At 59.5% G+C, this 12,381-nt stretch overlaps 2 protein-coding genes across 2 annotated transcripts; both read right to left on the minus strand.

The window, feature by feature from the left end:
- Positions 1 to 390: 390 nt before the first annotated feature.
- SOCS1 (suppressor of cytokine signaling 1) lies at positions 391 to 1,714 on the minus strand. Its single transcript, XM_077773247.1, has one exon. The coding sequence runs from the start codon at positions 1,438 to 1,440 to the stop codon at positions 805 to 807; it is 636 nt and encodes a 211-aa protein (XP_077629373.1). The 5' UTR covers positions 1,441 to 1,714; the 3' UTR covers positions 391 to 804.
- Positions 1,715 to 11,056: 9,342 nt separating this feature from the next.
- TNP2 (transition protein 2) lies at positions 11,057 to 12,381 on the minus strand. The gene is made up of 2 exons (XM_077773280.1): positions 11,909 to 12,381; positions 11,057 to 11,217 (listed from the first exon to the last, which is right to left on the minus strand). The coding sequence occupies exons 1-2, from the start codon at positions 12,303 to 12,305 to the stop codon at positions 11,201 to 11,203; spliced, it is 414 nt and encodes a 137-aa protein (XP_077629406.1). The 5' UTR covers positions 12,306 to 12,381; the 3' UTR covers positions 11,057 to 11,200.

Raw genomic sequence — 12,381 nt, forward strand, 5'->3', positions numbered from 1 at the left:
CTTTCCTGACAGGGGCAGGGCGGCAGCCACATTCACCCCTGCCCATCCTGCTTTTCTCCTCTGTGAAAAGGAGGAGAGTCTTGCTTCACAGGCTCTTCTGACCGAAGCGCAGAAAACGCAGAGCGGGGACGGCACAAGTCAAGGGCTCAAACTGCCATTTTGCCCGACCCGACACCAAGACTGGACCAGCTGTTCCCGTCCCCCGAGGGCGGGAACCACGCAGGGTCCCCCTCTCCTCCCGCCCGCAGAGAACTCAGGTCACACTCCCCTCTCCAGCCAGATGCCTCGGTCCTAGGGTCGTTCTCCGTGGGCCCCTTCAGAACCCCCGGGGAGTCCTGGGAGTTCAAAGCACACGCTCTAGAAACCGGTTTTCTTAAAAAAAAAAAAAACTTTCATAATAAAGTTTATTACCTAAACTGGTTGTAAAAAATATAAAATAGGATTCTGCATGGCAGAAAAATAAAGCCAGAGACCCTCCCCCAACCCCTGGTTTGTGCAAAGATACTGGGTATATGTAAACATGAAGAGGTAGGAGGTACAAATTCAGGTCCTGGCCCCACATACAGTTAAGCTGCTACAACCACCAGAGAGGCCCAGAGGGAGCACCAGGAGGGGGGGCGCCCCCGTCCCAAGAGATGGGGAGGGGTCTGCGGCCTCGTCTCCAGCGGAGAGGGGGAGGCACCTCGCCCCCACACCGGCTCCCTCCAACCCAGGTGGGGAGGGCACCCACGTGGTCCCCGGGAAATAATAATTAATAGCACAAAATAATAACGGCCCCCGAGTTAATGCTGCGTGCGCGGCCGGTCAGATCTGGAAGGGGAAGGAGCTCAAGTAATCGCGGAGGACGGGGTTGAGGGGGATGCGCGCCAGGTTCTCGCGGCCCACGGTGGCCACGATGCGCTGGCGACACAGCTCCTGCAGCGGCCGCACGCGGCGCTGGCGCAGCGGGGCCCCGAGCATGCGGCGCGGCGCCGCCACGTAGTGCTCCAGCAGCTCGAAGAGGCAGTCGAAGCTCTCGCGGCTGCCGTCCAGGTGGAAGCGGCCGGCCTGGAAGTGCACGCGGATGCTCGTGGGGCCCGAGGCCATCTTCACGCTGAGGGCGAAGAAGCAGTTCCGCTGGCGGCTGTCGCGCACCAGGAAGGTGCCCACGGGCTCGGCGCGCAGCCGCTCGTGCGCCCCGTGCACGCTCAGGGGCCCCCAGTAGAAGCCGCAGGCGTCGAGGAGCGCGCTGGCCCGGGTGATGCGCCGGTACTCGGCGTGCGAACGGAACGTGCGGAAGTGCGTGTCTCCGGGGGCCGGGGCCGCCGGGCAGGGCCGCGGGCGCGCGGGCGCCGCCGAGGGCGAGGGCGGGGACGAGGACGAGGAAGGCTCTGGCCGCCGTCGGGACTCTGCTGCCGTGGAGATTGCATTGTCGGCTGCCACCTGGTTGTGTGCTACCATCCTACACGCGGGGCCGGCCGGAGGGGTGGGCCATAGCGTCCGGAGGTGCGCTGGGGGAGACACAGGGATGAGCCGAGAGCCGGGGCGCGCCGGTCCGGAACGGCCGGGGGGCGCAGGGCCGAGTCGGCGCGGCCCCCGGGAGCCTCCGCGGGCTCCTCTAGCAGATGGGCCTCCCCGTCCGCGGAGCTCCTCCAGGCAGGGTGGGGGCCCGGCCGGGGCGGAGTGCGGCCGCCGGGTCGCCCGGAGTTTGGATGAGAGAGGGGGGCGTGGAGAGAGGNGCCTGGTGTCGCGGCGCCGGCTCTGCTACATCTCTGCCCTCTGATTCCCTGGGGCCAGACCCCACCTCCCGATTCTGGGGTCCCGGCTGCAGACCCGGCCCCGGACCGCACGGGGCTGCTCCCGTCCCGCCGGCCCCCTACCCCCCGCAGCCCCAAACCCTCTGGAGGCTGCCCCCGCACCCTCCCAGCCCGTCACCGTCCCTGGTCTCGGCCTGGGCTTCCCAGGAAGCCGTGGCCTGACCACAGGCTTCAGAGGAACCCTTCGGAAGCGCGAGAAAGGCGCCTCGACTGCGGATCCGAGTTCCTCGGAAACCGGGCGGGGCCGTCGAGGGCAGCGTTGGCTCTGCCTCCCCACCAGGGGACAGCCGGGGAAACTGAGGCCCGGGAGAGGGGCTGTGATCTGCAGGAACCCGCAGAGGAGGCGCTCTGGACGAGCATGCCCCTCCTCTCTTCTTCTGGGGAGGGAAACAGCTGGGCACCTCCAGACGCACTTTGGAGCCTAATGAAAAGATGGTCCATTGATGTTATGATTCCCAAAACCTACTTTGAATTTTCCTGGCCTGCCCTCCTCTCCCCCAGCTACCACCTTACAGAGTCCGTCCCCTCCCGCTGCTCCGTCCGGTGGCTGCCACCACCCTGGGCTCAGACCTCCGGTTTGGGACCCTGGGGCTTGATGGTGCCAGCTATACTTTGTCCACCCGTGTGCAGGATCCAGTGACCTTGTCTGTCGTGGAAGAGCACGGAGGAGGTGCCTGCGGTACGTGTATTTTTGAAAGCAAGAAACAGCACAAGAGGGTCGGGGCCAGTGTGTGGTTAGTCACAGAGTTATGCAGAAGACTGGCGGGGCTGGGAGCTTGGCGGGTGGCCTCACACTGGCACATACTGCCCTCTACAGGCCCCTCTCAGGCTGCAGCCCAGCCCTCTCTGGAAGCCCTTCTCAAAGCCCTAACAGGCTCCAGGTCCTCCGGCCGGTCCCCTTGGTGCTTTCCTTCCCTGGCCCCAGGCTGCCCGTGTTTCCTCTTAAACACACGGGGACAGCCCAGAACCAGGCTTGCTTAGGACCCCATCAGCTCCCTGAGTTCACGTTGGCAGGAGCTGGTACTGGTCATTCACGTAGTTGTTCCGGGTCGCGAGCATGTAGGCATATGTGTCTGAAGGTGTATGCAACGAGGTGGGAGGGGTGTGGAGACGTGCGTGTGCCCGTGGCCAGGTGCTGTGGTCATTCCAGAGCACCTGCCAGCGCCGTGCCCTGTGGTGGGGGTGGGGGGAGAAAAAGGTAGTGGTGAAAAGTCTGACTTTGGACCCAGACTACCTGGATTCTGGTTCAACTGTACAACTTTCCAGCCTTGTGACTTTGAGCGTGTGACGAGCCCCTCTGCTTCGGTTTCTCCATCTCTGAAACAGAATAAAGAGTAATACCTCCTTCCTAGCAGCAGAGGTTAGAGGGATTATGGGTCAAGGGCTTAGAACTGTCCCTGGTCATAATAAGCATTCAGCAGGTGTTTGTTTGCTCTCGCTCTTGTTCCTCTGAGGGTGTGTTAGATCCTGTCGCCACGTGGCTTCATCCCGTGTCCATTTAAAAAAAAAATTTTTTTTTAATGTTTATTTAATTTCGAGAGCGAGAGACTGAGAGTAAATGGGCGAGGAGCAAAGAAAGAGAGAGGCACAGAATCCGAAGCAGGCTCCAGGCTCCATGCTGTCAGCACGTAGCCCGGTGTGGGACCTGAACTCACGACCCGAGAGATCATGACCTGAGCTGAAGTTGCTCAACTGACTGAGCGCCCCAACCCCCTGTCGCTTTTAGAAGCCCTAAGCTAAGGAGCCCAGGCCAGAGGAGGCACGGGCATAGTAGAAGGAGGCGAGTTTCGTGGGGGTAAACCAGGCCCCTGGGTGCTGGCGGGGGAAAGGGTAGCGCCTCCTGCTCACTTGAACTGGGGGCGGCGGTCCAGGCCCAGAGCAGGCAGGCCGGGCTGCTTCCTGCAGGGCAGCCTTCCTGCCAGCAGGCTTCTCGGCAGGCCTCTGGGTAGAGGGAAATCTATAAATAGCTGATGATCCCTATGCCCCCATAGCCCCCACCGGCAGCTTCCATGCCTCTCTGTGAGAGCCACCCCTTTTCTTGGGGACTGGGGCCCCCTTCTCACAGCCCCCTCTTGCTGCCACGCCCCCACCCGTGCCTGGGAAGCCCCCCTCCTTCCTTTCATTCACTCACACCTGGGGTGTACTGGCTAAGGTGACTCTGTGCTAAATGCTTTACAGTCCTTAGCTCATTGGACTGGCAGGACAATCTAATCTGGCCATTGTACAGATGGAGAAACTGAGGCTTAGAAGGGGAATCACTTTGTTCGGGGCACACAGCTCAGAAGGGGCAGAGCTGCAGGGCAAGCTTCCACCCTTGTCCGCTGTGCTACAGACTCCCTCCTCCAACCAGTGCCTGGCGATCGCAAATCCTGGCCTGTCTGCTAGGAAAATAGATGCCCACGAAGTCAGAGACTCATTTGTATCCTGAGCCTGCCTGGGGAGGAGCGGGGACTGTCCTGCCGGCTTCCATCTCACACGGGAGCTTGAGGAGGCCCCAGGTCTCGGCGTCGAGGCCTCCACCTTGCCCTTTGTGGCTCCGAGTCCTTCCCCAGGGTCTGTTTTCTTGCCCGTACGGTGGGCTCGGCCCCTCCTCCAGCCTGCCCAGACCCTGCTTGTGAACGGCGTGGTGAGTCAGGCTCAAGTCACTGACCACATGCCAGGACACTTAGTGACGACGGGACAGTCGCTGCAGCTTTGGTTTCATTTTCTGAAGCCCTGGCTTCAAAATGAAACCAAATCCAGATACCAAAAGGGAAAAAGAAATATGCTGATTGACAGACCTCTGCCTTCTTGGCTATTCTCCCTGGGGACCCAGGGCCGGGCCCCAAGGATGCTGGGCAGCGCCGGAGCCCCGACGAGCTCAGGCTCCACGGCAGGACTGGGCTGCGTTCCGACTCCACGCCTGCTGCCTCCCAGCTGCGTGCCCTTGGCCAAGCGACTTGCCCTCCCTGGGCCTTGTCTGCCCCACCCGCAGAATAGCCCCTGGAAGTTTTGTACCTCACAGAGCAGCCGTGTGTGCCAAAGCCCGGCACAGAGAAGGCGCTTGGCACAAGTGACTTGTCAACAGGGCAATGGGGACTGCCCTCCGGCCGCAGCTGGCTGGGCTGCAACCTGACGTGCGGGGTGGTCTTGCACCCCACTGGGTGAGCCCAGGCAGCTCAGAAGCGAGGGCGCCAGCCAGCAGCAGCAGGGAATCAAAATCCTGGCCCACAGGGCTCCGTTTTTCAGTTTCTCTTTCCAGCTTTGTCAAAGTCCTGCTGGGAAAAGCTGTCCCGGGCCAGGGCCTGTGGTCCTGACGTTGGCCTCTGCCCCTGTGCGCCTCCAGCCCACCTGCCTCTAACCCGTGGGGGTAGTCGAGGTTCCCATGGGAGTCTGTGCTTCCGGGGAGCCCCGAGCAGTGGGGCTCACATTGTGGAGACTGCTCTCCACCAGCCTGGGTTTCAGTCTGTCTCTTAATAAGCACGTGGCCTGGGGCAAGCTTCTTAGCTTCTCTGTGCCTCAGTTTCCCGATCTGCAAGATGGGGACAATAAGGCATCTATTTCCCTCCTTCAGTATTCATTCAAGCGGGTATTTGTTGAGTGCCTGCTGTCTGCCAGGCACTGGGAACTCAGGGGTCTTCAAGCAGACAGGGAGAAGGCAGGGAATTCACAGGAGCATGTCACACTGTACTAAGTGCTGCGGGGGAAATAAACGTGGGAACAGGGAGCGACGAAGGCTTTGCGGGTTTGGGGCAAGAGTTGGATCAGGCAGTCAGAGAAAGCCTTTCGGATGGTGGCGGAGTTGAGGTCTTTCTAAAAGTGGGCTGAAGAGGGTTCCAGGCACAGAGAGCAAGCAGCTCACGCAAAGGCCCTGCGGTGGGATTGGCAGGCCTGTGTGAGGACCAGAGAGAGGGCGTAGTGCTAGTGCAGACAGCAAGGGGGTGAGAGCGGGGATGAGACACAGGGGTTGGCAGGGGTCCAGGCATCCGGGGGGCCCTGGCTAGAAGGTGGGAAGGGTTTGGATTTCACCCTGACGGCTGGAGACAGCCCCAGAAACGCCATAGGGCTGGACGTGGAAAGAAGCCTCTGACGGCTGACCTTCCGGACAGCTGGGTCTTTAGCCACAATGACCCATGGTAGGGGCCTTGGCACATGCCTCACGACTGTCCCCGACCCGCCAGGGCCTCACCACCCTAGTCCCCTCAGAGGGGTGCAAAACCAGTTCCAAGGGGCAGCCGGAGGGCACACTGTACGAGAGAGCACTGCTTGGGGAGTCCAAGGCCTGAGTCCAGGGGGTCAGTCCTCGCTTCCCAGGAGACCTTGGGAAAGGATTCACAGTTTGCCGGGCCCCTAGCTCTGGGCTAGGTGACAGCTTTTTGGCATATCGTCTTACTCTTTCCCGTGATCTTACAAAGTGGGAGCAATCAGGTGTCGTCATTTACCAGAGGAGAGAAGCACTATCCGTGAGCTGGTGGGACGAGCAGTAGTTGTGGAGAGGCTGAGCCTCCCCGGAGGCCTCTGTAGGTGGAGGCCTCTGCTTCGCCGCGTGGGGCGGAACCTGGTCCCAGCCCCTCCCGACCGCCGTGATGATGGCATGTTCCAGGGAATGCGTGCGCCGCTGGGGACACTCGAGTCCGAGGAGAAGGTTCTCCTCTGGAGCAGAGGAGGCCGAAAGGCCCGGAGTGATCGCATGAGCTGGTGCCTGGACTCCAGAGCCCCTCGCTGGTCCTGGGGAGGCTTGATGAGAGCCTTCCAGCGGCCTCCCCGCTCCCCCGTGACAGGCGAAGAAAGAGCTCAGAGATCAAGTAGATCAGGTTATTTAACAGCCTCCGGAAAGCAGCGGCGACTGTATTAATAAGTCTAAAGTAGGAGGGGTGGGAAAGAGGACCTGAGAGCACTGGTCGTGGAGTCCACACATACCTGGTTCCAGGCCCAGCTCCCCTGCCCCACGTCCGCTACGAGTGATGGCTTCAGGCAAGTGGACTGAATCCAGAAGCTGCAAGAACACCACAAACTCCAAGCCTGGTAGCCCCAGTGCCTTTGCATCAGTAAATCCCTGGGGACCGCACTACTCAATCCCTGGGACTCTTCTAATTGGCCGATCGGGTCCCCACCCGACCCGCTGTGGCAAAGTAGGTGTGAGCTGCTGACAGCGAGAAGCAGTGGCAGTTCCCTCTGGCAGCGGACAGAGTGCAAAGGAGAATGTGTGAACTCTAGGAAAGCAGACACGAAAGCAGACACACACAGCAGACCAGGGACCCTGAGACTCAGGGCCACGGATGGCTCCTCGGCTCGCGGGGCCGCTCCCTGCAAGAAAGCCACTGCCAGCGGCGGGTACCGCGACTTGACTCAGTCCCCCTTCTCAGGTTGAGGCGGCATCTCGTCTCCAGAGGCTCGACAGTGGCCCCGTGACCTGGCAAGCCCAGGGTCCGCTGGCCCAGAACGGGCACCCGGCCAGGCGGGCAGGGTCCTGAGCGGGCTCTGGGAGGAGGTGATCCTTGACCTGAATTTTAAAGAACAGGGAGGGCTTGGCCGAGGGACAAGAAGGGAGCGTGCTTCTGACAGAGCACGGCCCGGGCAAAGGCCTGGAGACAAACATTTGAGGACCCGAGTGGCAGGTGGCAAGAGATGAGGCAAAGGGAAGCAGGAAGGGTTTACAGGTGGTGGCTTGGCTGGGGGAAGGCCAGGTGCTGGCCTTGGCATTTCCCGGGGCTGCAGTGATGAGCCCCTCTAGGGAGAACCTTCCAGGCCCCCTTGCCAGACCACCAAGCCCAGAAACGGGGGCTGCTGCCATCGGCTTGAGAACAGGTGACTGTCCTCGGCCGTCACAGAGTTTAGCGTCACTGCCCCTGGACCATCTCCCTTCTGAGTCAGCAAAGCTTGGCCGCACACCTGCTGGACACTTCGCCAATGCTCGTTTCTGTTTTCTCCGTAACTCTCTCGTTTCCTTGTATAAAATGCTTCAGGCGCTTCCCCTCCGCAGACGTAACCCTAGCCATCAGCTTGGTCTCTGCGCTTCCAGACTTCTTCTCTATGCGCTTACAGAGCGCTTTCCCACCCCCATAAAAATAAAGGGTTGTTTTGTGTAGGCTGTTTCGCTCTGTCAATGATAGATCTTTCCCCAGCTTGTTCTTTTCACCAAACATCTGCTGGCAATCCGGGGAGAGAGAGAGAGAGAGAGAGAAAGGGCACAAGTCGGGGAGGGACAGAGAGAAGAAAGGACAGAGTCCTAAGTAGACTCTGCACCATCAGCACAGAGCCCGACGCGGGGCTCGAACTCACAAAACGCAGGATCGAGACCCGACCCAAAACCGGATGCTCAACCGACTGAGCCCCGCCGGGGGCCCCATGAATTATTTCCAGTCTTTGGCTCTTACACACCAGTGTGGCCCTGAACCTCCCTGTACCTCCTCCTGGCATACGTGGGAAAACCAAGTTGTACACTTCAAATGGTAATAGATGCCACCTGTTTGCCTGCCAGCTCACATGGGCACGATTAGCCCTCAGCAGCCACCGCCAACTGTGTCTGCTCCCCTGTACCCTCGCCAGCACTTGTCACGACTCATCGTTTTCCATTTTTGCCCACGAAACATGCCTAATAAGCCTTGCTGCTAAGTACCGGGGGTACAGCGATCCAGAACGGGGGGACCCTTGGACCTCTTCACAAAGCATGAGATGCGAATAAGGCTCAGAGAGGTTAAGAGACGGGCCTGGGGTCATCCAGCGAGGGAGTGAGGGAGCTGGGAATCGGAGCTGGGGCTGGATGGCTACAGAGTTTGAGTAGTTTTTCCTCCCGAATTGTACCTCAGACGGGGCATCTCAACCCAGGATCTGCTGGGTCCCCTGAGCGACCGACCCCGGGGGCCCGTAGGAATGGTAGCCCTGCCCTGGGTCCTGGCATTTCTCAGGCTACCCCTCACCCCCAGTGTCCCCCCCAAATTAAACCTCTGAACCAGAAAGGCAAGATAGGTTGCCATCAGAATCTGCACAGCCTTCTCGGTGGCCAAACGGAGCCTGTGTTTCTGTTTCCTGAATTTGGGTTTCCAGCGGACCTGCCCCCCAAACTACTGCCTCCCCACCTGAAACCAAGCAAGTAAAAGAATGAGCGTGTGGTTTGCTGTCTTTCCTCTTGTCATTGCATCTGCCTGGNGCGGCGTGTGCGCTGGGGTGGCAGGGGCGGCGTGCAAAGAGAGGTGTGTGTGGGTGTGTGTGCTGAGGAGCCCACATGCATACCTAGCGCTCTCCGTGTCTGAGTGGGTTCGAAGGGCAAGTCCTTTGTGTGTTGGAAACGTGGGGGTAAGGATGGGTCCGTCAACCACACATGCAACTCTGTCTGCCTGCTTCCCAGTTCACTTCCTCTTGTTACAGAGGTCGTGTCTCCACAATAGATCTCCTGCCTTCAGTGGTGTTATCATAAAAGGACACTGTCCAGGGAATAGGGAGGCCCATTGGTGGATGGGATTCAAAGTCCCTTGACCTTATCTTCTGACCCTCTGTCTCCACCTGCTCCCTTAAAATGTGCTTCCCAGAAGGGCTCCCCAAACTCTTTTGCCTTGAGGTGTCCGTGACTTTCATGGCATCACATTTTTAATAGGAAACCAGGTGGTTTGGGGCAAAATGTAAATGTCTGATCTCAGACCTGCCATCCTGCAGACCTTATCAAACCATTGACCTCTGAGTCTGAGCTTCTTCATCTGTAAAATGGGAACGGTAATGTCTCCTGCCTTGGGTGTGTGGATTCAGTGGAAACATTTATGTCAAATCATCGGGCACCTCATAGATGCTCAGTAAATGGTAATTTCCCCAGCCCGCCTGGGCCCTCCCCACATCCTCTCATCGGTATGTGGTACTCACCCAAACATTTCCCTGCTGTGGGGAGGCTAGGGGCCCAGGAAGTGCAGGCTGTGTACCTGGCCCCATCCTAGATGCTTCTATGTGCATTAGCTCAGGGAACCCTCCCCAGGAACCCCTCGGGGGATGAGACCAGGGCACAGAGAGGGGACAGGACTCCCTAAGGCCACACAGCAGAGATCTGAGAGGGGACCTTCCTGGCCCGGCCACTGTTCCGCAGAAGTTGGGCTCCCTGTACCTGACATATAGTGTGATGTTAGTTTCAGAAAGCGAGCGCCCCATAAGGCCCCCTCCTGGTTCCCTTCTGTCCACTGCACACACCACGAGCATTTCCACGCCTGCCCCATCTGCACATGCCTCCCTCTGTTCCAGCAGCCCAGATGCCAAGGGAAACACAGAAGGGAATCCCAAGCATCCGGGTGCCCAGGCACTGACAGGGCTGCTGGACTGTGAAGTGAGAAATGATTACCCAGTGAGACGGGGCGGGGGGAAGGGGGGGGGTCTTGGAGGAAACGGGCTGAGTTGGAGCTCCCCCAGCTAGGAACTTGGGTCTGACCCTTAGAGGCTTGTGCTAATTCACATGGGGCCCTAACCATTCCCACCGTCTGGTGCTTCATATGCCTTGTTAATTTTGCAAAGGCTCCCTGAGCACCTACTGTGTGCACCCATTTTGCAGAGGAGGAGACTGATTCAACGCTTCAGTCCAGACCACAGCCACACGCCACCAACGGTCTTCTGTTCCCTGTAGCTCTGTCTCCACATGGCAGCGACCACCGTCTTTAGAAACACAAGGGACCCCGCAAAGGGACGCTCTTTCTTTGGCCCAGAATGTTCTTCCCTCAGTTTAGTGTTGCTCTGCATGAAATCGCCTTGCTCCCTTTTTTTTTTTCCCCTCGTTCTTTCTCCGGACAGGACCAGCGCCCCGCACAGTCCCAGAACATACTTGGTCCCTTAGTAAAAGTTTGTTGGGACAAGTGAGCATCAACAGCAGGGAAATGAAAGCCAGGATTCAAACCCAGTGAGCTCTGGACTTCCAAGGGCACATCCCCGACCCCTTCCCCGTCTGTTTCCCGCCACACCTGTGTGCTGGCTACTGCATGTGGGTCACATGAACAGGGTATGGGCCTCTGGGCATCCCGTGTGTGTGTGTGGTGTGTGTGTGTGTGTGTGCGCGCACACTCGTGTGCCCCAAGGTGGGAAGTCTAGGGCAGAGGAGGGCTCTGTCCATCTGCTTCCCAGGCTGCCTGGGGAAACCCCGCCTTCATTTCCGCCTCCGTGCTGGCATTGGCTTACACACTTCCACGAGGCCCCCACACAAGCCACGCCCCTGCTCCTTACACAGCCTCGTCCCCTCTTCGAGCTTCCAGACCAGGCCCCCCAAACAGGTGACCCTTTTTGTGAAATCAACGCGCCAACTCAAGGGACAGTCATCCAGCGTGCAAGCTTTAATCAACGTTGCATAGAAATCACTGTAGTGACATGTTCTTGCAAAAAGTTGGACTTCCTTCTAGCGTGTCGATGGCATTTCTTGTTTGGGGTGCAACCAACACAGGAACAAGCCGCAGGGGGCTGTCTCAGTCGTACTTCCGCCCTGAGGGGTGGGAATGGGAAAGGACCTTTTAACCGCGCATCGATCGCGTCACGCAGTCGCTCCCTCCTTGGGGTTTTGGAATGCTCATCGGCAACTAAGCACGGGGGTGCGGTGTGGGTAGAGCTTAGACTGTCAACATCCTTTCCTCATCTGTGAATCCATCCATTTGTCCCCCTGATCACCCAGCCACCCATGAATTCACCAGTCCATGCATTTATCCAACGTCATTTCACTAAACTCTCTCCAGGCTACCCGCTCGGCCTCCCTCGAAGCGTCTTCCTTCCACTGGTGCATTCCTGCTTCCAGCTAGCCGGCCAGTCGGCTCATCCACCCTTTTATCCACCCGCTAATCTGCTCATCCACCCACCTAGCCAGTGGCCAACCAATCCAACCAGCTTTCTTCCTGCAGCCATCAAAGTACACCCCACCCATTCCCCCCCGTCCATTCACCGGTCATGGAGCGGATGCAGTCTGTCCACCCTCCCAGGCATCGCCCTCTCTGAAGGGCGAGTCCGTCAGTGCGTCACCTGTGCAACCGCCCTCTGGTCGCCCTTGCCTGTGGTCCCTGTGTGCTCTGGCGCGGAGGCTGCAGCCGTCACCTCCCTCCCCGCCTAAGGTCCAGCCGGGCTGCTTCCCCTCGTCTGGGGTGGGGGTGGGGGAGGGGGAGGGTCCCCACCCGCTTGAAGGCTACCTGAGTTCCGCCTCTTTGTTTTATGCGCCTGCGGGCTCCTCCTGGCCACCTTCCTCTTGTTCACCTTCCTTTCCAGATTCTTTCTGTTCTTGGGGTAGCTGCAGGAATGAGCGGTGGGCTGCGGGGGACAGCGGCAGGAGTGCTGGCTGTGTTTCTGGTGCCTCGGAGGCGGGCTGGGGCTGGGACTCTGGCTCTGGGGGCCAGTCGGGCTGTGGCTGGAGGTCCGGCTCCGGCTGCAGCTTCCGCTCCGGCTCTGGCCGCAGGTCCGGCCGCAGGTCTGGCCGCAGCTGTGGCAGTGAGAGCTGCAGTTGCACGGGCTGCAGGTGTGGCTTTGGGGCCGAGAGTTGCCGTGGGGCTGCGTGTGGGCGATGGGCAGGCTCTGTGTCTTGGTGTCCATGGGAGGCGGCGCTTGGGGGGCCGGAGGCCTCCTCCTCCTCCTGCAGCACACCCAGCTTTACAGAGGCCTCAACAGC

Source organism: Crocuta crocuta, unplaced genomic scaffold (genome assembly GCF_008692635.1).
Source record: "Crocuta crocuta isolate KB4526 unplaced genomic scaffold, BGI_CrCroc_1.0 scaffold16, whole genome shotgun sequence".
NCBI lineage: Eukaryota > Metazoa > Chordata > Mammalia > Carnivora > Hyaenidae > Crocuta > Crocuta crocuta.